The sequence below is a fragment of the Lepisosteus platostomus genome, chromosome 14 (genome assembly GCF_059453375.1).
Source record: "Lepisosteus platostomus isolate fLepPlt1 chromosome 14, fLepPlt1.hap1, whole genome shotgun sequence".
Classification (NCBI taxonomy): Eukaryota; Metazoa; Chordata; class Actinopteri; order Semionotiformes; family Lepisosteidae; genus Lepisosteus; species Lepisosteus platostomus.
The window spans coordinates 35,559,356-35,581,686 of record NC_142624.1 but is presented as its reverse complement, the minus strand read 5'-3'; the positions used below and the strand labels follow the sequence as shown (position 1 = coordinate 35,581,686).

General features: G+C 46.1%; 2 protein-coding genes across 9 annotated transcripts; one reads left to right on the top strand and one right to left on the bottom strand.

Annotated features, from left to right (window-relative positions):
• Positions 1–4,127: 4,127 nt before the first annotated feature.
• Positions 4,128–16,990, top strand: steap3 (STEAP family member 3, metalloreductase). 2 transcript variants are annotated; one of them, XM_088605998.1, is made up of 5 exons: positions 4,128–4,616; positions 8,177–8,666; positions 9,254–9,781; positions 12,468–12,632; positions 14,783–16,990. In XM_088605998.1, exons 2-5 carry the CDS (start codon positions 8,187–8,189, stop codon positions 15,062–15,064), a joined length of 1,455 nt encoding a protein of 484 aa, XP_088462124.1. In that variant the 5' UTR covers positions 4,128–4,616; positions 8,177–8,186; the 3' UTR covers positions 15,065–16,990. The 2 variants fall into 2 exon arrangements, with proteins under 2 accessions (XP_088462124.1, XP_088462123.1); XM_088605997.1 differs by lacking the exon at positions 4,128–4,616 and adding an exon at positions 4,706–4,890.
• Positions 16,991–17,716: 726 nt separating this feature from the next.
• c14h2orf76 (chromosome 14 C2orf76 homolog) lies at positions 17,717–21,272 on the bottom strand. Of its 7 annotated transcripts, none has more exons than XR_015926341.1 (6): positions 20,845–21,101; positions 20,434–20,575; positions 20,086–20,220; positions 19,581–19,618; positions 18,621–19,229; positions 17,717–18,036 (listed from the first exon to the last, which is right to left on the bottom strand). XR_015926341.1 is itself a non-coding variant. In XM_088606003.1 (6 exons), the coding sequence occupies exons 2-6, from the start codon at positions 20,564–20,566 to the stop codon at positions 17,960–17,962; spliced, it is 465 nt and encodes a 154-aa protein (XP_088462129.1). In that variant the 5' UTR covers positions 20,567–20,575; positions 21,129–21,272; the 3' UTR covers positions 17,717–17,959. The 7 variants fall into 7 exon arrangements, 5 of the variants coding, with proteins under 5 accessions (XP_088462129.1, XP_088462130.1, XP_088462128.1 ...); XM_088606003.1 differs by lacking the exon at positions 20,845–21,101 and adding an exon at positions 21,129–21,272 and having other exon boundaries at positions 18,690–18,771; XM_088606004.1 differs by having other exon boundaries at positions 18,621–18,771; positions 20,845–21,099.
• Between the last annotated feature and the right edge of the window lie 1,059 nt (positions 21,273–22,331).

Below are 22,331 nucleotides of genomic sequence, written 5' to 3'. Positions count from 1 at the left end.
ACAGTAACTCTTTATATAATAGCTGCAAACACCTGATGAATTCTCCCTGTATGTCACAGGCCAAACTCCCGAATATCAAAGGAGTTACACCTGCTTTCTGAGGCACTCCCTCTGATATCTGAAGACATTCTGACAACACATGACAATGTACTGTAGTTCAAGCAGGGAGCTGCGCCAGCATGCGTAGGCCCCAAAGGAACAAGTACAGGTTTACTCCACTTTTTTTAAAAGAAGGTGCGTCTGATGTTAAGATAAACATGGACTACCAAAATGTGCAGATGATTACATGTTAACAGCCTAAAGCCTCTATGCTGTATATTTTGTGAGGTTCCAATCTTTATTTTAAAGAAACAAAAAGGTTATTTGCACCGCAGAGCACCTGCATAGAAACAGCAGATCTCCTCAGTGAGAGTTCTGGATTCCTGCAGACGTCTGGAGCTTCAGCGCTGAAGCGGTTAAGGAGCCCCAGCCTTTATCAGGCTGTTTTAATGAGGTGGGACTGCGTGACCTGGTGGTCCATCATAACCTGAGGCCAAACAGCAATGTCAGACGAGTGGAGATCTTATCCCACTCCCCGGCCTCTCCTGCCAGCGAGCTTCATTATCATTTCACACAGGACCACGTGCAGTGAACTGGCAGCTTCTAAAATCACCATCATATTTAATAACATCTTTGCAAGGGCCACAGAAATAAGATTTCATTTTGTATTCTCTTGATTGGCGAGCTGTGCACCGTTTGACAAACGTTCACTTTTTTTTCCCGTCTTTAGCTATCATCAGCCATGCTTCACACCTAGAAGAATGCATGTTTATCCCCATTGAAAAATGTGGCTACTGTTACAAAATCATCAGATATCACTGGCCATGATTTTTCTCTAACATTTCATTGCATTCAGCAGAATCAAGTTGCTTCTTGACTGACAAAGCCTAACACAATAAGACCTAAAAGGTATACATTAAAGAACTTAGCATTCATGAAGGTTGCACATGTTGCGATTATCTGTTCTTGAATCTAAGATGGCATACCAGCTCGGAGACACTGAGATGCCCTTACCACAGAACAAAAAGAGAAACATTAGTCTTTTAGACAACCTTTCATTGTATGCCTACACTTACAGTGGGAACCCAGAATGGGAAGGTTTAATAAAGCCTATCTCAAAATGACCAAAAGCATCAGAGGTAATCCTTTTTCTAACTAACTGTTTTTGTGAACCTCTGTTGCCTGCTGTGCACATTTGCAGGTTACTGTAACTTGCAGCAACATCGTCATTGAAGTATTAAGGCACAGCGAGCAGAGGGAACCATACTGGGGGTAGACAGAGATGTTTCACTGACAGCCTGACACACTGTTATTATTAAGGGTTATGCACAGTACCCGATAGACACTCTTAAAATAAAAATGAAATAGTAAAAGGCTCCAAGATTAAGGAGAGGTCTTGGAGCTGGTCCACTAAATGTCTCCAATTCACAACCACCAGAAGTGCTCCCACCACGTAAATATTAGTCTTACTCTAAAGATTGCTTGCTTACAGTGTTTTTATTGGCTCGTTCTTTCTGGCCTCATTCTTTGTCCATTTGTATCAGTCTGAACTCACGCAGACCTCACAGGTGTCAGTCCCGGTGGGATTCAAGGTGAACTTGATGTCATCCACAAACTTCATGACAGGAGTTGTGTGTATACCAATTATACAGTCATTGCCAACTGAAACGAGGTTGGAGAAGCAAAGACAGAATATACCAATTACTTTACGCTATTGTGTTCACAGTCCCTGCAAGGTATGAAAATCTACTAACAACAGGAAAAAAAACAGTCGAGACGTATCAAATGAAATGAATGAAAAAAGTGAAATGGTGATTGACAATGACCTTCTCTCACATCATTAAGCTTTGGAAGAGAGTCCTTAACTCTGGCTGTTTTCACAATACAGCTTAGGGTATTGCAACAGGCTCTGCGGAATAACTGAGCATTAAGGTCAGTCTCAGGGGGCTGCTCTTGCCTTGACAAGCCTCTGCACTCATCTGTGTGAAGTGATGCTTATAGACAACAGTATCTTGGGCAACGCTAGAAGTTGTGGGAAGGGTTATCTCACAAAACGCCTGATACAAAGAGCTCCCTAACTGTCAGAGGCTGCATCAAGGAACACGTTTCTTCATACTCTATTTTGAAATGCTTTAATGCTTTCACCCTTTTAAATCTGTCAGATTGAAGCCCAAAAAAACTGAAAAACAAACATTTTCAGAGGTTGAGTTTAACATGAAGTTCCCACTGATCTACGGCGTAGAGGGTCAATCTGAAGGTCACGGTCAGGAGCTCTACTGCAGGGAGACCGGCCGGCTGCTTCACCTTACAGCTGCTGACTGGCCGGAGAGCAGACTGCAAGCTTGCAAGAAGCTGAGAGGAGTGGTCACCAGCTGGAGATACTTCACCTCTTCCAGTCACAGCTCCCCCTACTGCTGGAGGGAAGGCAGGACACTGGAAGAACCCTGTTTCCTTTATATGATGAACAGCGCAGTGAATGGCTTTGGACCATACCCTTAGATCATGAAAGGCTGCTGGACAGAGACAAACATTCCTCAGCGTGGAACTGGCAATACGTTAGGCATTGAACAAGCAGAAATCCTGGAAGTTCAATTATTCCAAACGAACAAACTGAGCACCGCAACAGTGAGATAAAAAAGGCTTTAGATTGTAATGCAAAGCATTAGCACAAAATCCAAGATTTGATTTCCTTCCCACGTTTTAATCCTAGATTTATAAATTGAATCATATCCTGCCTTGTGAGCATTCTTCTGCATCCTTACACATTATGGGAGAATGGAGGCACGGGATGGAAAATGTAGTTGCCAAAATCATAGAACACCGTTCTTACTTTGTACAAGCACGTTTGACTTTTTTCTGGGACAGTCCTCGCCTGTCCAGGTCTTTATCTGCGCCACCAGAAGAGATTAAACATTTTTACAAGGAAAGTTTAAAGTCCTGTTGGGGGAACAATTGGACACTTCAGAAATACAACCGCGGAAATGAAGTATTCCCGAATCCTATACATCAACAGCATAGAACACCCTACCTCAATCTGTAAAAGAGAACAGCGCATGATGAGCAATGCAATGGCCTGTTTTGATCTTTAATTTCATCGGCATTGTCCCATACCGTGCACGATGTTTTTTTTTTCTGAATTGGAAACGTACACACTATTCGTCATTAAGGTTTAATAGCCTAGACTTGCTGGACGTTAACGCGAAATGAGATGCGAAATCTGACCAGAGAGCAGACTGCAAGCTTGCAAGAGGCTGAGAGGGGTGGTCACCAGCTGGAGATACCACAGCTGATTGTGCAAGGATGGGTGTTAATTTACCTTTTCGTGAGAAGGAAAAAATCAAGGGCTTTTATTCATTCTATTTATTAATATTGTAAGTTACGGCTGAATTCACATAAAGGCAATCCAAAAGCTTAGCTGTACTTCAGGCGACACCTTTACATACTCCTGGGACGGTCGCACTCGAACAGCCCCCCCCCAAGATCGAGCTGAAATACTGCAGCGGCTGCGTCGGACACGGGTGCGACTCAGCGACTGAACACCCCCCCGCACCGCGCGGGCAGGGGGCCCCCCCCGGCCAGGACTCCGAGCACGAGCACGCACACGAGCGCGCTCACGACGTGCACGGCTGCCAGAAGGCATTTCGACCTGGGAGGCTCGGGAATCGCGGTGACCTTTCTCACAAAGGCCGCGCTCCCCTGTTAGACATTGTGGTGGAGTGTTTGCTACTGCTGTTTTAGCGATCAGCTGATTCCGACCTGGTCCTCCCGCCCCTAGCGGGTTTCTTTTTGTTTTTCTTTGGGGGTGTTAGGGTTTTTTTTTCCCCCAAATTATTTCTGAATAGAATCAAATTAAACTCCTTCGCAAACCGTGACTGCGACCGATCTGTCTACTGCGGTGTCTGTTCTTCCCATTATCCCCGATCACACCGCAGGCGGAAACTCCTTCCTCGTTTGTGATTGAATCTAGCAACCAATCAGAAACGGAAGGAGGCGTGACGTCACTCGTACGCGCCCTCCCAATGCAGCGCGCACACCCACATTACAGCGCCTCCTATCGACACGGACGAGCAACTGCTTTCCTTTTCGTGCTTATACCGTACCTACTTCGCTAATCGTAATGGACATTTCTATTTTATCCACTTCTAAACTTCCTCATTACAGTTTTCGTTTTGGATAGGTCTGGTGTACAGCTTACTATATTTTTCTAAGATATACACATCAGTTGAAAAATATGAAACGAATGCAAATTTTAAAAAAAGTTTTTAAAAAAAGTTTCCCTATCAAGAAACCAGGAGTTATTAAGCAGTAAATTAATTTCAAAAGCCATAAGCATCAGATTATGAGCAGTACCGTTCAGAGCGCCACTCTAACATAAAGATATCCAAAAAAATTATCGCACTAACGGGAGGTTCATAAGCGCAGGTCGTTGAAAGGCGAGATAAGTCACCCAGGCCGCCTGGCCCAGTTTATCGCCTGTGTTCAGGGGGTATAGGGCGGAGTTTGGAGAGACATCGTCAGAACAGGCGTGCAGGAAAAAGCGCTGGGCGCTGGGTTTCATATGCTTCGCAACTGTTGGCGTGAGTATTATAAGAAAAAAAACCGTATAAAAGTCTTTTGTTTTCCCTCGGGTACACAGTTAGCTTTTTACTTGGCGTGTGCCTTTGTCCTGAAGTCAGTTTGCGACTCACCTGTGAAGAAGCGGCTGGCGGCAGCGTCCTCTCTCGGTTTTCTGTTACAAAGAGTCACATGTTGTCTTCGGTCTTGCTGGGCTGGGGTCTGCTCTACCTCTGCTGCGAGGGAGATCGGAGACGGCAGTTGTTGGGGGGAAAAGGAGAGCATGTATCATTCAAAGTATAAATCCTGCTTGATTTCGAGTATAACTCAGTTTTAGCTGCGAGGAAGTCGGATGGGCGGCGAACGGCAGAGCTCAAATAGAGGAGACCGATACACTAATCTCTCAGAACAAGAAAACGAATTGTCACAAGATTGCATCGGCTCCCACATGTCTTCGGGGATGTCAGAATTGATGCAGGGACGGATTAACCTGGCGTCAACTGCACTTTTACATGGTGACAGTTCGGTTTAATATAGCAGCTCTTCGGCCTGTAGGTGCTGTATCGCCCAAATTAGGTTTGACAGAATCGCAGCGTTACTGGGGGGTGTCGACAGTTCTTGAACCATTTAGACTGAGTATTTGCGTTTTAGCAGCTCCCAGAGTTGCCATTCTTAGTACTGGGACGTTTGAATATGTTTGTTGTTTGTTTCCGGTATTATTTTTGTAGACAGCCAAGCTTTAGACATACCGTACGAGTTTCACTAGCGCGAAACTATTTGTCCTTGGTGAATTCGTACTTCACTAACAGCTCGAAAACATCAATGAGAGCGTTTACAGTGTCTCACATTTATCGTTGTGCGCGGAACAAATGCTTTTTTATGTGCAGTCGTAGTGCTGTGTGAACTAGATTCTTACAGGGCTTTAAATTGGAAAGCTCAAGTACATAATAAGAGTTTTGTTTTCCTACTCTTAAAGAACCACAGCCAAGTAAGTTTCCAGTAAAAACTTGCTCGCAGTCCCCGCCGAACCTGCTGCAGACTACACAGAAAATGTGCATGATCATGATGACAGAAGTCTAGTCTGTGCACTAACTGGAAAATTGAGTCATTCAAGATTTCAAGATTTTTTTTATCCAATGGCAAAACTAAACTCCTATCGGGCCACACGAGCGACAGAATTCATTAAGCTTATGTAAGGGAGTATCCGTCTTTAAAATCTGGTCCTGTTCCTGGAAAATGTTTTTCGGATTCTAAAATAAGTCGAATGGGTACTAGAAATTTCCTTTAAGGAGTCAATAATATATGTTTGGAAGAAGGAGGAAAGCCTCTCTAATTCTGTAATTATTAGTTTACAAGGCAGCACAACAATAGGTAGTTATGCTTTCAGACTAAACATGCCAGCGCAAAAAAAAGATAAGTTTTGTGGTAGAGATGAGGAGCAGTCTTGACTACAGGAATTATGGGACAGTGTTTACTGTGCTGGAGAGTCTTCTGTGGATACAAGCCCCAGCAGATAAGGGCTAAAGATTTTCCTGCCAAGTCTCCAGTACTTCACCGGGTAAAAGAAGCTCTTTAAGATAGAATACAGGCAGCACATCCTTTGCTTCACTCTAGCTGAAAGTTTTATTGTTTTATTTGGAGCCTGAATGTTTTATCTGAAGTTTGTAGATATTTGCCTGGACTTAATTCCAATTAAGCTATTTCCACTTGAGCCTAACTTTGTTTTTCTGACCCTTAGTAACATGCATAGCGAGATGTACTGTACATTCACTACATACAGGAATATTAAGCTTTCAACAGCCTTAAAGAAACAGAAACTAAGATAGACAAATCATTCTTCATTCCCAGAAGTGAAGGCTGGAGTCTGTGTCCAGAGACTGCAAACTAGGCTTGTCCTTTAAGAAATGAGTTGGATCAGAATCCATCTGCCTGGGCTTGCATATCCATCACACAGATTCCATTAGACTGAGACTCGCATCTGGAAACTTTTATTGACTGTCTTGTTCAGTGCATTTTGAAACACAGTACCTGGTCCACCACACCAGGCTAGAAAACTAAAAGTAATTTTGTGTTAGATGAAGCACCTATATAAAAGCTTTGCCAGACTAAATGATTGACATTCAGATATCTCAGTTTGGACAAGAAGAACACCTCACTGATATTTCTTAACAGCACTCTGTTTGACCCAACGTTAACTTCACAATGTATTGTAGTGCATGGGTGTTTGTATTCTTTCATGCATTTTATCCACTGACTATAAGAATTTAGGTCAGTATTTGTCAAAATCTTTCTCCTTTAAAATATTTTTCAACCAATATCAGACTTATTTTTTCATAATGACTTATGTTAATACATAATAAAATTCGCATTTACACTTGAAAGTCAATATAATGCATAGTGGTTCTTTAGTCTCCCCTATAACAAAGGGTAATCAAGTCTAATGGTATTATTCCACCATCTGAAAGAGGTGCTCTCTCTCATGATCATTGCAGATATGTAAAAAAAAAGAATAGGAAACATGTTTGTACATAAAGAGTTGTGGAGGGTGGAACAAGTTTCCCAGCTATGTTTGGAAACCTGACACCCAGGCATCCAGTGAGAAATGGCTGGAAGACATCCTTGGATCAGTTAGCTAACACCACATGAGATACAGTAGGTGGGTAGAACAGCCCACTCTTGTTTCTAGCCTTCCTTATGTTTCTTAGACCTCTGATGGGCTCCCACAGCCTCACCTGTGACCTGAGCCGAGCTGCCGGCTCTGCCCTGGGTTTGCAGTGTGGGGTTCAGACTGTCAGACACGCAGGCCTCTGAAAGAGGAGGGGCTCAAACGTTGGGTGGCTTAACCTAACCTCCGGGCTAGAGGCCTTCCGTGTGACGTTGAAGAGATCAGCTTACAGTGCCTGACCTCTGCTGCACAGATCACCTTCCCATGATGAAATTTGCAGGATGGGAAGCGGAGGGAGTGATCGGTTTCAGGCACCCGGACGTCCTTGGGGAAAAAGTAGGACAATTACAACACTCCCGGGCCTGGAAAACATTGGGAAAGCTGTGATGTCCACGATTCTGTTGAGAGAGGGATGGATGTGTATAGCTGTGTATAGCTGTGTATAGCTGTGTATAGCTGTGTATAGCTGTGTATAGCTGTGTATAGCTGTGTGTGCTGTGTGTGCTGTGTGTCATTAAAAATCCCAGGGCGTTTCTCGAAAAGAGTAGGGGTGTAACCCCGGCGTCCTGGCCAAATTTCCCATTGGCCCTCACCAATCATGGCCCTTACCCTTACCATTCCCATTGGCCCTTACCTCCTAATAATCCCCATCTATGAATTGGCTGCATTACTCTGCTCTCCTCCCCACTGAGAGCTGATGTGTGGTGAGTGCTCTGACGCACTATGGCTGCCGTCGCATCATCCAGGTGGGGCTGCACATTAGTGGTGGTGGAGGGGAGTCTCCATTACCTGTAAAGCGCTTTGAGTTGTAAAGCATTAACCTGTAAAGCGCTTATGTAAGCAATTATTATTATTGTGGTTGAGCCGTCTCCCCGCGGCCGGCGCTCAGACTCCTCTCTGTTCCGCGTTGCTCTGCAGAGCGCTGAGGATGCCGAGAGGGGAGATGACGAAGCCGCTGCTGAGGAACCCGCTGGAGACCGAGCAGGCGCTGCCCGAGCCCGGCGGCCTGACCGTGGGCATTCTGGGCAGCGGGGACTTCTCCCGCTCCCTGGCCCTGCGCCTCGTGTCCTCGGGGCACAGGGTGGTGGTGGGGAGCCGGCACCCCAAAAGGCACGCGGGTCTGTTCCCCGCCGCCGCCGAGGTCACCACGCAGCAGGACGCCGCCGGCCGGGCCGACGTGGTCTTCGTGGCGGCCTTCCGCGAGCACTACGCCACGCTGTGCGGCCTGAAGGAGGCGCTGGCGGGGAAGGTGCTGGTGGACGTCAGTAACAACGCCGAGCTGAACCTCCATCAGCAGTCCAACGCCGAGCACCTGGCGGAACTCTTCCCAGAATGCACGGTGGTGAAGGGGTTTAACGTCCTCTCTGCGTGGGCGCTGCAGTCGGGTCCTAAAGATGGCAGCAAGCAGGTAAGGTCAGCGGAGTGAAAGCTGGGAGGGTGGCACAGGTCTCGTCAGTGTCTAGATATCTAGTATGTCATAATATGATCAGAGATCAGTGGGGGGGGTGACCATGTTTTTAGTTAAATTCCAACCTCATTGGAGCATTTTATTGTGGGAATATGACAAACCCACCTCGGGTTTAGTCCATCCATCCATATTCAAGCCACTTTATCCAATTCATGGTCGCAGGGGAGCTGGAGCCTATCCTAGTAAGCAACGGGTGCAGAGAAGGATACACCCTGAACGGGACACCAACCCATTGCAGAGCACATACAGACACAAACACCAGTTAGCCAGTTAAGCTCCCAGCATGTCTTCGGACTGTGGGAAGGAAACCCAAGCACCCAGAGGAAACCCACGCAAAAGCCGGGAGAACATGCAAACTCCACCCAGACAGCAGCCCAGGTCTGGAATTGAACCCAGGACCCCAGTGATGCGACACAGCGGCGCTAACCGCTGCGCCACCGTGCCGCCCCTCCCGTTCGGTCATTCTTGGAAAGTGTGGAAGCTGGAACACGGCCCCCTGTGACTCGGTGTCCTTGTCCCTCCCTCAGGTGCTGCTCTGCGGTGACAGCAGCGAGGCCAAGAGCACGGTGGCTCACCTGGCCCGTGCCATGGGCTTCATCCCAGTGGACATGGGGTCCCTCCCGTCCGCCCGGGAGATCGAGAACATCCCCCTGCGCCTCTTCCCCTCCTGGAAGAGCCCCGTTCTCTGCGCCCTGGGGCTCTTTTCCTTTTTCTACACCTACAACTTCGTCCGGGGGGTCATCCACCCCTACGTCACCAAGGGTCAGAACAGCTTCTATAAAATCCCGGTGGAGATGGTCAACGTGTCCCTGCCCTGCGTGGCCTACGTCATGCTGTCCCTGGTCTACCTGCCTGGGGTCCTGGCAGCCTTCCTGCAGCTGCGCCACGGCACCAAGTACCGGCGCTTTCCCGACTGGCTGGACCGCTGGCTGCAGCAGAGGAAGCAGATCGGCTTGCTGAGCTTCCTCTGCGCAGCTCTGCACGCCGTCTACAGCCTGTGTCTCCCCATGCGCAGGTCTGCGCGCTACCGCCTGCTCAACGAGGCCTTCAAGCAGGTAAACCCCCTGAGATCGGTGGGACTCTGAAAGAAGCTGTACGATAGTGAACAGTCTAATTATATGAAGCCGGAATGCACGAGCACTTTAGAGATCTTATTCAATACATTACAATACTGCTGTTGAAGATCATTAAACAATAGCTCCCTAAGATCCATAAAATGTCAAGTGCTTCAGTATTCAGTCATTGCCTGCAGTCATGATTCGTGGGGAGTGGCGGTACAGACGATGCTGTGTAGGCTACACTCCCGCTGGTGGGGTTCCTACACAAGGGCAGTGCTGAGAGTTGTCTCTTTTCTCACGCTAGATAGTTATAGCTGGGGGTCTGTCCTTTTCTATTAACTCTGTTAAGCCAACACCATTATTTAACTGTGTCCCTGTATTAATTCAATTGCAGATCTTAAATAGCAGTTCATTTCACTCGTTCCTTATATAATCTGCACATCTTAACACTTGACAACAACTCAATGGGGAAGCAGCCTCCCTAATGCACACGGTTAGTAAATTTAGTGTGGTACTGTAGCTGTCTGGGGGCTCAGCTCTTGTGAAATGTATCCAGTAGCCAACATCAGAAAAACATCAGAGGATTAATTACACACCTCCGCTGTAAAGGGTGGTGAATAAGTCATCCGAATCCTGCTCAATGTGTGTCATGACCTGCAGTGAAAAGTGAGGCACAACGAGAGATGTTTAAATGAAAGTATTTTGGGTAGAAATAAAACTGATTTGATTCCAGTGCTGTATAAGGTGACCACAAAGTACTTAAGCCCTTGACATTTTATGGATCTTAGGGAGCTATTGTTTAATGATCTTCAACAGCAGTATTGTAATGTATTGAATAACTTCCTTGTTCCGTGTTTCCTTGGAGTCTCACAAGGGGATAAGGCCTTTTTATTTAGAGATTTTTCCACAGAGAGGAAACGTGCGTGGGCGTATTATTTTAAGCAACCCTGGCCATTTAAGGTGGATGTTTCAGAATTTACAACTTCACCGACTTTTAATGCGTCCTTTTAATTTTGTATTTAATCTGTCCCTTGCTGAGCTGAACCACACTAGCACAGAAAAATAGGCCTACAGTGTTTATTTAGCACAGTAGAACAGCATTGTATAATAGCTGATCCATTGTTCAACTTTGGGGTTTTTTCTGATTATCAAAACGAAGTGATCTGTATTGCTTTCTACATCATGCTAATAGCTCTCTAATGGCACAGGGCTGGAGAGAAAGGAGGACTGTGATAAGACCTTCTGGAGTGTGCCCTATTTAATGCTTTCTTTGACTCCTGAAAATGTCAAGAAACAGAGCACTGCTAACCTCTTAGGTCATTGTGTCTACTCAGGGACTCAGTCTGAATTAATTTCTTTATCCGCATTAGGTGACATTTTCAAAAAGGTACCAACACTTTTTTTTTAAAGAAAATGAATAAATATCAGCCAGCCGAGTCACCTCACGCCACCTTGTGGTCTTATTATTCAGTGGCACATCCACGTTTAAGATGTTGGCAGCTCAGACACATCTTTACCCTACCACCACCCTGGAAAATATTCAGCGCGTAAGGTTATTAAGCATAGAAATTCTGTTACAGTACATGCCAGGGCACCTAGTTCTCTTGAGCTCAAGTTCCGCCTCAGCCAAAAGGTGCTGAGTAATTTCAAACAGTTTAATCACCTTTTTGGAATTAAACCGACTTAAATGATAACGCACACATAGCCTTGCATGAGAGAAGATTCTAAGAGTGGACAAAAATCGTTTATACCTCCGCTATCTGTACGCACCAGAACTGCTAAGTGTGAAATAATTTAAGATGCTATTATTTAAGCTTTAATTTGGTATTCTGAGCTGCTGCTCTGGGTTAAAGTTTTGTTTGTTTTAGCTCCATGCCTGCAATCATTTTGAGTGTACATATTACCGCAGAGCGCTTTCACCCCAGAATGGAGCCCTGCAGTAAGAGGCTCGTTCAGATCGGCTGGGGGCCTTGTTTATTAGCAGTTTCTCATCTTCGCTGTGGGCTGGCACCATTTGTACTCGACACCTCCAGCGACTTAATTAGTGCCGAGGCAGGTGGTCAAGGATGTTAAAGTTGGCAGTTTCCTTCGCTTTGTTTCCCAAATTTCAGCAAAAATGGACTTCATATTGGGCAGACTAAAAATACTCGCTTGGGTTCCCAAATGTTCTAGTTTGCCGTTTTTCCCCGCACACGCCTCACGTGTCCATTTTGAGTGGCATCTCGGCAGCCGTGCAGTTCAGCAGGTCTCTCCCCCCGCCCCGCCCCGCCCCCCCCCCAGAAGGCAGACTCGCCATCTGCCCGTTCAGCAGTGTTGACCGTGGCACCCTGAGCCACGCCCAGCCTGACACTCGGTCCTACCAGAGCAGCGCTCTCGAAATAGCTCCCTGACCGCGGCTTCGACAGACGGGTGTGCGAATGCAGTCCCTGAGTCAAAATCCTTCATTTCCAAAAGCGGGAAGTCCGTTATCTAAACTAAGCTTGTTGAAATGCCCTTGGCTTCCAGAATGTGATGAAAACCCAAGCACCCATCAGACAGATAGAGAAGTCCTCAGTGGCGGGGGAAGAAAAGGGTTCAGACACAACAGGCCGTCCTGTGGTCGTTCAGAGCTACAGAATACGGGGCAGGATATGGCTGCCCCGTGGCGCGGGGGTGTGTGACGGTGCCGCTCGTGTGCCCGCAGGTCAAGGCTGGCCAGGAGAGCGTCTGGGTGGAGGAAGAAGTGTGGAGGATGGAGATCTACCTGTCCTTTGGCGTCCTGGCCCTGGCGGTGCTCTCGCTGTTGGCGGTCGCCTCGCTGCCCTCGGTGGGCAACGCGCTGAACTGGAGGGAGTTCAGCTTCATTCAGGTGACCCGCGCGAACCCGCCCGATGGCTCATGGCACACGTCGGCATCATGCCGCAGTTTTTGCTCATGATGGATTGATTGGTGGACTGCGACACAAGCACATCCCATCCACCCCTTTCCTAACAGCTTTATCCAACACAGGGTCACGGGGGAGCGGATCTGGGCAAGCACCAGGCAAGAGGCAGGATACACCTTGGATGGGACACCAGTCCATCACAGGGCAACACACACGCACACTAGGGCCAGTTTTCCCAGAAGCTAATTAACCTACCAGTATGTCTCTGAGCTGTGGGAGCAAACCCAAAACCTGGGGAGAACACGCAGACTCCCCACAGATAGCACACCAGGATTTGAAACCAGGGCCCCGGCATTGTGAGGCAGCAGTGCCAACCTCTGCACTACCGTGCCGCCCCTACAAGCATAGTGTTGCGTATAATTTGGCATCAGATCCACCCTGACTTGCTGTGCTACCAAAGTCTTGATAGTAACATCCTTCAGCACTGCATTCTCGTAGGGGGGCACTCTACTGTCAATGGTTTTCTTCTTCAGCTGCTGTAAGCACTCTCCGTGGCCTTATTAAGGAACAAGAAGCAGGCATTCGAGTCAGCAGGTCGCACTCTTGGTGTGAAAAAGACAGTAACTGCCATCTGGGGTCATAGAAAAGGTTTCCCCTTCCTGTGTGAAAGCTCAAGTGTTTCTTATGTCAGTGCTTTTGTGTTTACAGTACGAACAAAAAGTGGTGACTTGCTGCACAGTGTTATGGCAGAGTAGAAGAGTTTTTGTTGTATCCCTTGTTTCCACAGTTATAAGTAATTTAATCCCTCAAGGGCTTAAAAATTACAATGACTAAATTTGGATACTTATGTATTCTAACTTCCCATGAGGTGATCCACTTATCTCCTCATCAAACACTCTCTCTTCCCTTGCAACATAGTATTTAGCTTCACACTGTTGTATTCCGGAAAATGGAAAAAAGGATAATACAGTGTTTGTCACAATGTCTGTCTTAGGCTTCACATTTTTTAACTAGACCTTCTGTCCTGGACAGGCAGTGGTGTCTGGTCATTGCACAGGACTGGCCCTTGTATCCAGACCACAGGGCAGAAGCCAGAGCCAGCGAGCTCTGTCTTTAAGACAGCTGGACAGATTGTAGAAGAACGAACATTACAGCACATCCTTAGCTTCACAGCAGATAGCCTTCAAAAGTAACAGCCTGCAAAGCTTCTTGGTCATGGCCATTGAAAACCTGTTAGGCTTTCTTTGCCTTGGAGTTTGTAGTAAGTACATGCAATAATGGTTCCATTTATAAGGGATTTACTTTTTCCTGCACTGCTTTTGAACCTCCTTTAATATTTATGTTAAGCTGATCCACTTGGTGTAAGATTAGTCACATGCTGGTACACCTTCAAATGAATGTGGAAAGAAATTGCTGTGCCCATCGTACCCTAGAGTTTGCTGCGAGAATGAAAAATACAATGTGAGCTTTATTCGGTATTAAAATAGATGGAATTATTCAGGCTGATCTGCAGACAAATTCCAGTCTTGCGAACCTGCAGCATCCAGGTTAAACAACACTGCAGCATATTTTGCCAATAACACTCCTATTATTGCTGACAAAACAAAATGTCAGTATGGCCAAGGCATTGTGATTGAGCCATGTCTATCTGATTTACTGAGAATACCTGCTTGTACAAAAGCCTACATAATGGTCTGTTTTTAATCTGAACCAGACCAGACTATAGAGACCACAATGAATTCGCTCTCACACATTAACACTTCCACCCTTGTAAAAGTTTGAGAATATGTAATGGTGGTGAAGTACATCGTGGCCATCATGTCTTGTAGGGTTAAAGATGGCGCCTGCCAGAAGGATAAAAATAATGATTAAGGTCCTGATTTACAGCCGGCCTCCTTTTCTTCCTTCATAAACGCAGACTGTTCACGCTCACAAAGCACACACGAGCTCGTGGGTCAGACCGCACCTGACGGTCGCTCTGCTTGCACAAAATAAATGCGCACCGGGAGGCTGCTGGGGGCAGGGGCTGGAGCTGCCAGAGTCCGTGTGTTGACCACAGGCCCACAAGCCCGTGCGGTTTGCGAGGGGGCCCGTTCGACCGCCGATCGACGCCCGTTTTCCGTCTCCCCCCGCAGTCCAACCTGGGGTACAGCGCCCTGCTGATCGCCACCCTGCACACGCTGGCGTTCGGCTGGAGGAGAGCCTTCGACCCCGACCAGTACAGATTCTACCTGCCGCCCACCTTCGCCGTGGCCCTGGCGCTGCCCTGCGCCGTGCTGCTGGGCAAGGTGTGCCTGCTGCTGCCCTGCGCCAGCCTGCAGCTGACCAGGATCCGCAGGGGCTGGGAGAGGGGGCAGCAGATCCGGTTCCGGCTGCCCGAGGACGGCGCCGCCCTAGAGGACGTCAGCAACGTCTGACTGGGGAGGAGGCAGTGCCAAAACAGCAAGCGTGCCTTCCTGACGGGCGCCATCGCCTCCCGGCAGCGCAGCCCAGAGCAAACCCTGCCTGACAGACGCCACCAGAACCGCTGGCTTGGCCGTGCTTCGTGCCTGTCCCTGCTTGAACTGCGTTCGAGTCCTGCAGTCCTGCCCTTTCTTTCTTTTGTTCACTGGCCTGTCGACACCTGGGAGATGTTTATGTTTTTTTTTTTTTACGTTTTAAAAAAAGCTGAATTACTTTATCAGCTGGATCACCAGTTGCTGGGCCCAGTATCTGAGATACAAGCAAGCGCGTGGGTTTCTGGTCCTGTGTTTCAGTTCGGCTGTGACGTAACCCCTGTCTTCGGTGATGGCAAACCACAGTGAAGTGAATGCCCTTTTCCAGCAGCTTCCCACGATTCCGCCTGCTGCTGCTCCCCAAAAGTCCCTTGAGCTGCTGTCAGACGCTCGCTTTCATTCGAAGTATGACGGGCTTTATCTGGGTCAGGAAACACAACAGATGACTTTGCTCTGCGCAGCGCTGTGAGGTAAAAACACTGTCCTTGCCTGGAAGAATGAACTAGAATCCCACGTCTCCAAAATCATTCGAACAGTGCTCGTTTCTGACGCATTAACACCAAGCAGCCCGACTGTAACACTAAGATGGACTTTGCTACTACAGTTAATATTATAATGTACTTCAATCTCAGACTTCTTGTAGTCCCGACTGAGTAGGTTTTCAGAGACATTTTCCCAGGATAGCCTGGAGCCCAGGGCTGGGATGGAGATCCATTTCCCTTGTTACAGAAATGTCTCCATTTATAAAGAGACACGTTCACTTCTGATAACGTTAGCAAACGTACCCCCCCTCCCCCGTGGAGTAGGGGGAGGACGAAGATGCCTTCCAGAGTCTTCTGGCCTCAGAGGCAGGACTTGGTAAGGCGCAGTATCTAGAAGAGCCGCGACCATGACTTCTGTAGACACTGCAGTCCTCTTGTTTTTTTACAGCCTGTGTGCCCTGCTTTAAAACCCACCCCTTCGGGCCTTTCATCGGAATGTTTAAAAAAAACGAGAAGGCGGTTTTGCTCCAAATCCCGTCTCCCGCTGGAGTACTGGGGAAAGGGTTATCTAAGAGTTGTTCAGAGAATTATATTCTATGAAATATAAAATGGTCTCGTTGGCATGGGTAGGCTTCATGTTTCGTTCATGTGCAGAACGGGTTCCTAAAATTAACTATACGCATTTATAAATGATATTAATGAAAAAAGTTTAATATAACGTTTGTACTGTGAGAGTCTTATATCTGTTACACAAATTCTATTTTATTTATCCTGCCTAGATCTCAAAATATGCTACCATTGTCGGTACAGTACATGGACTGCAAAGTATTAGTAGAAGTCATTAAAAATCAAGACTGCTGGACATTAGTACTGCTTGTTAGCAGTAAGTGTTTATATTTTCAGCTAGAGGTTATGCTTTAATTAGTAGGAAAACTGCAAAACAGCCTTTGATTCTGAATGTGGCTCTCAAACTTAACGAGAGCCTGGTATGTTTTTTTTACAAGCATTCTTTCTTTTTACACTTAATATAATATATTATACACTTAATAATCAATTTCCCTACGGGATTAATGAAGTCTTATCTATCAAATATGCAGTCATCTTTGCTGGTTGGTAAAACCAATTTTTGAGCACTGATAGATTAAACACATTTTATATTTTTGTCTACCTTGCAAAGACAAAGCACGTCTGTTGTCTTCATCAGGATGTTACATGAATGTTGTACTTACGTGCAAAAATCAAAATTCAGGGTTTCATGTTTTATACAGTATCTGGTGTTCTGCTTACTGTTATGTTACTTGCCTTTTGCTTGAGTTGAATGGAGATCTGTGTGCTTATTTTGCAATAAAGTGGATGCTTTTCATTATCCGAGATAATCAGAAGTTTATTCCATGAACAAGATGGGTTTTAATAATAATAATTGCTTACACTTATATAGTGCTTTTTCTGGACACTCCACTCAAAGCGCTTTACAGGTAATGACAGGGACTCCCCTCCACCACCACCAGTGTGCAGCCCCACCTGGATGATGTGACGGCAGCCATAGTGCACCAGAACGCTCACCAAACATTAGCTAGCAGTGGGGAGGAGAGCATAGTACTGAAGCCAATTCATAGAGGGGGGATTATTAGGAGGCCATGATTGGTAAGGGCCAATGGGAAATTTGGCCAGGACGCCGGGGTTACACCCCTACTTGAGAAACGCCCTGGGATTTTTAATGACCACAGAGAGTCAGGACCTCGGTTTTACGTCTCATCCGAAGGACGGCGCCTGTTTACAGTATAGTGTCCCCGTCACTATACCGGGGCATTAGGACCCACATAGACCGCAGGGTGAGCGCCCCCTGCTGGCCCCACTAACACCTCTCCCAGCAGCAACCTTAGTTTTTCCCAGGAGGTCTCCCATCCAGGTACTGACCAGGCTCACACCTGCTGAGCTTCAGTGGGCTGATATGGTGATATGGCTAATATACATAATACACTGTATTTGGGCTTTTTCCATAATGCGTGGAAAAGTAAGAGTTTTTCCAATGTTCTACCAAGGGAAATATCCCACATGTCTGAACTGGAAAAAAATGAAAAACTTGATAATATTCTGAAAAATAAAACTTTAATAACTAAAGAAATACACATCTGTGGCAAGTGGTAAAAACCAGAGTCGAGGAAATTAAGTGCAAAATGTACAGTGAAGAGAAGACCTTGTCCACCTTGTTTGTAGTCAACTCTCAACTTTGGCAAGTGCGCAGAACGGACGTCCTCTCATCCTCCGTTGGCTTGGCTGCTGCACGTGAGAGGGGACTTACTCCGCTAATGTCCACACAAGCTTCTTCAGTCCATCACCAGGCAGTTTTTGGATCCGCTTTGTACTTTTCGTAGTCTTCGTTCCGGAAGAAGGCTAACTCCGTTTCATTTGCTAAGTGAAAAATGTAAAAATGAAAAACCTTAAATGAGTCATTCTGTTTGCCTCCATCTGTAGCAAAAGAGACAGCGTCCTCCTGCTATGTTAGATGAGCTACTATAAGATATGAGCATAACAATCCATCCATCCAGTTTCCAACTGGTTTATCCAATACAGGGACACAGGGGTGCTGGATCCTATCCCAGCAAGCAACGGGTGTAAGGTGGGGGGACACCCTTGGATTGGACCCCAGTCCGTCACAGAGCACACTCTTTCGCACCAGGGCCAATTTTCCCACAAGCCAGTTAACCTACTGGACTGTGGGAGGAAACCCACACAAACCTGGGGAGAACATACAAACTCCACATGGACAGCACCACAGGAACTGAAACCAGGACCTCAGTACTGTGAGGCAGCAATGCTCAGTGCTGTGCTCTCTAGAACAACAACTGCTATTCTCTTTTCCTTTATTTTTACACTTTTAATTGCTCTAATTGATATGTAAAAATTTTTCACCACCCTGAAGAAGCACCAAACTGAAAGCTGAAGAGGTTGTTACTTAACATTTTCATTCTTGTGGCATTTTTTTTGCTTCCTACCCCAATTTCAAAAGACTTTCCAAATGCTGGTCTCACTGGGCTCATGATTTTCTAAAACAAGCGTCCTACCGACTCCAGCCTCTTTCAAAGTGCTGTCGTCCTTCAGGATCAGTTTGTCATCGTCTTCCAAACTCATCACTAGCTCGTTCGTCTGAAAGGGAACGGTACAGGTGAGGGCTCTACGGTCCCTCACAGCGCCACCGCCACGCGGGTTGTGTTGTGATCACCTGTGGCCTGATGATTACTGGCATGCTGCTGATCTCGATAAAATAACTGCTAAATACATTTAGCTTTCAGTAAATAACCGCTCAAATCACCAGGCAGAGTGTGAATCGCAAGATTCAATTAAGCTCTTTAAAACACAGACTCTGGGCCTCTCGTCGCTGAACTTTATAGCACTGACCTGACAGAACAAAGCAAAGAAGAACAACATTCTGTGATGACATGCTGCTGACAGAGGATCTTACACGTCCAGCACCGATCGGGTCCTGGGAGAAGAGTGTTCTGCCAGGCCCTGGAGCCTGGCGGGGTCACGGTGACCCCGCTGTTGAGTCAGCAAGTTTACAGGGCACTGGGCTTGTCTAGATTGCATCAGTGATGTGTGTCCAGCTGTGGCGCAACAAAGCAAACAAGGAAGATGATGCAAGTTGACAGCGAGGATAACTGGAGCCCAGTGTGCGACGCAATTAAATTCAGTCCTTCCACCGCGTCCGCCATCACCGGACTCACAGGAGTGGAATGTGCACAGATGAACAAGCCCCGACCTCCTTCAGACGCCTGCCTGTAAAGAGCTGAATATGCCGGACATGCTTTCTGTAGGGCCTCTATATTTAGACCAGAAATCGAATCTCGATATAGAAAAAAATAAGGTGTTTACTTTTTACATTTGTGACGATTCTGCGCGCTTGTCATTTAAAGGGTTTTTTTTTTTACCCTGCGGTTAAAAGGAAGAACACCCACCTTAGCTCCGTGCGCTTGGTGAATTATCTTCATTGTGTCTGCGAGGAGAAGGACAGGGAAACTCAGCGGGGATTAACAAGCAGCTACAGGTTCAACACAAGACATGCACAGCCCAAGTGCGGCGGCTCGGAAATTTCACAATATTTCACATCGCAAACAACTGTCTGACTCTGTGGTCGAAGCAGAGCTGGCGTGCACACACACACGCGTAATATCTGTTCATCTGTCGCATCGCACAGGATAACTGAAAGAGGTCAAACCAACGCGTACATCTGCTCTTGACCTCCCCGGTGTTACCGGCTCACCGCACAGCTATGACGGCCTTAACTGGCCTTGGACACGTAGCTGCCGAGAAGCCGCACAGCACATTCACAGGAAGCCATCAGCAGCTCCTCCACTGACCCGTAACAATGCAAGGCGGGTGGGGAATGAGCAAGAAACACGGTGATGAAAACATCACCCAAAAACCAACAAACACCATTACAAAAAAAAACCATCACCTTACCGTATTCGAACTTTTTGAATGGGGGAGGCAGCCCTGGTCTCGCAGAGACATCTGTATTGAGAGAAAACAGCGTCTCTAACAGTGGGCACAGATGGCAGGAGGTGGCTTTCGCGTAGGCTTGACCTGGGGGCACTACTTAAATATCAAAAGCAGATTAACCCAACTACGACTGTTCAAAGACTTTCAGGACTGATGGGCGTATTTACCCCCTGTATTTCGATCTGCAGGGCGGTATAGAAAACAGAGATTAGAATTGGTAGTTTTTAAGAGAAATGCGTCACCTTAAACCAACACGCACTACACCAGAGCCGCGACACAGACGTGTGGGGGACTGAGCCCATTTCTTACCGTCTTTCACGGCAGCGATAAATTCTTTTACCGTCTGGTTCAGGTTCACGTTTCGAAACACGACGGGTTTGAAGTTGCGGTGCTCGAAGGAGCGCACCAGGCGCACGGTTAGCACTACCTCCTCGCAAGACATTGGCGGCTCCTAACGAAGGCACGAACAAGCAATACACAGCATTATTATCTGCATTTTAAATGGCAATGAAACGTCATTTACTTGTAACGTTATCGCCAACATGAACGATACCTAAAAAAAAAACATATTCTCCATATAATAATGTGTATTTTTCTCTGTAAAACATGCTTTCTCTGCACAAACGTGTTTTTGGTGACGTGGCTGGCGTCATCTAAAAACAAGAAACACCGTTAACAGATTATAACTGTCAAGAGGATAATCAGCAAAAGTATTTTTACTTAAACCGGTCGTCTTCCAGGCTTTTCTTCCAACTCGGTGCGAATTCCTAGTTGCACCCACAGACAAGAGCAATCAAATTCGGAAATGGTGGCGTTTAGTCGGAAACGGAAAAGGCACAGCTGAGGTTTATATGACACAACCTCCGATGTGGCATGAGAGGGTTTAAGAAATCCGTTTCAGCGTTGCGACAGCTGGACGTGAAGATCCCAGGTTTAGTCAACGTTAGTAGATTTTCAAAAACAGACAATATAGCCTTCCGTAAAAACAAAAATCACGTATTCACCTTTTACTCAGAAAGCAGTAAAATGAGCAGATTGTGACTATATAACTGTGCATGCATTAATTTAAAATGCTCTTTAAAATACAGTACATTCTGCCAAGCTAAACGAGTCTTTGCAGAAAATACGCCCGCGTGGGGAATGGGTTCATAATGGGGTTGTATCACGTAAACCCCGCGTGTGCTGCCGAGCTCAATTCGGTCGATTGTGCGTCTATTAGAAGCTAATAGAGAATGATATGAGTATTTTGATTTTGTTAAGAAATATGACATTGAGTGCAACCCAAAGCAATTTAAATAAATTATTTATACAATTCCACGTGTTTTACTGGCTTTGGTAAAAAAAAAAATCCACAATGCAGTTATATAATTCCCCTACTACCGGAGATCAAAATTGGTCCTTACAGTATTTTAAATAAGTACATCTGTACAATTATGGTTCAGAGATTCTTCCCAGCCATCAAGGAGAAAATATTTTTTAATGATGTAGACGAGAGTTCTCTCATCTCAGCTACAACTGAATACATTACTATCCCCACGATACCAAATACTAAGGACATTCGGTATAACATATTCATGAATGCATGAAAGGCTCTAAGAATATCTACGAAAACAGTTAAACTATGATTGCAACACCTGTACCTTTTGCGAATCTGATATTGAACCAACGGAACACGTCCTTCTCCTGTCATTATTCAACAACCTTCTGGCACTTGGTATGTTCTTGGCTTAATCATAGTAATACTCGTGTACATATAATTTTAAGGATCTTGTTCTGGGAGTTCCGAGTCCAGACAAAGAAGTTCGTATAATGGTAAATGTCATTCTAATGTTAGCAAAATTTTACATACATTCGTGTAGAGTTAAAAAAAAAACACTATGTGCTTTAAAGAATTCTCGAACTCACTTAAGCTATACTCAAATTCACTAAACATTTTTAAAAATAAGCTTGGTGAGTTGGTCTACAAAACTCTTCTGGCGTATAAACGTATTTAATGTAACCCCTAACAACACATAACCTCTGTACTGTGGAAATTCGTTTTTTTTTTTGTTTCATTCACGTGATGTTACCTTTGTGCAATCATGTTGTGACGTTTGTATATGTGTATATTCACCTGTTGGTTGTATTCTCCCCCTTGTATTTAAGAAGAATAATAAAAACCATAAAAATGTCGCACAGAAATTGCAGAAATCCAGATGTTCTGTGTA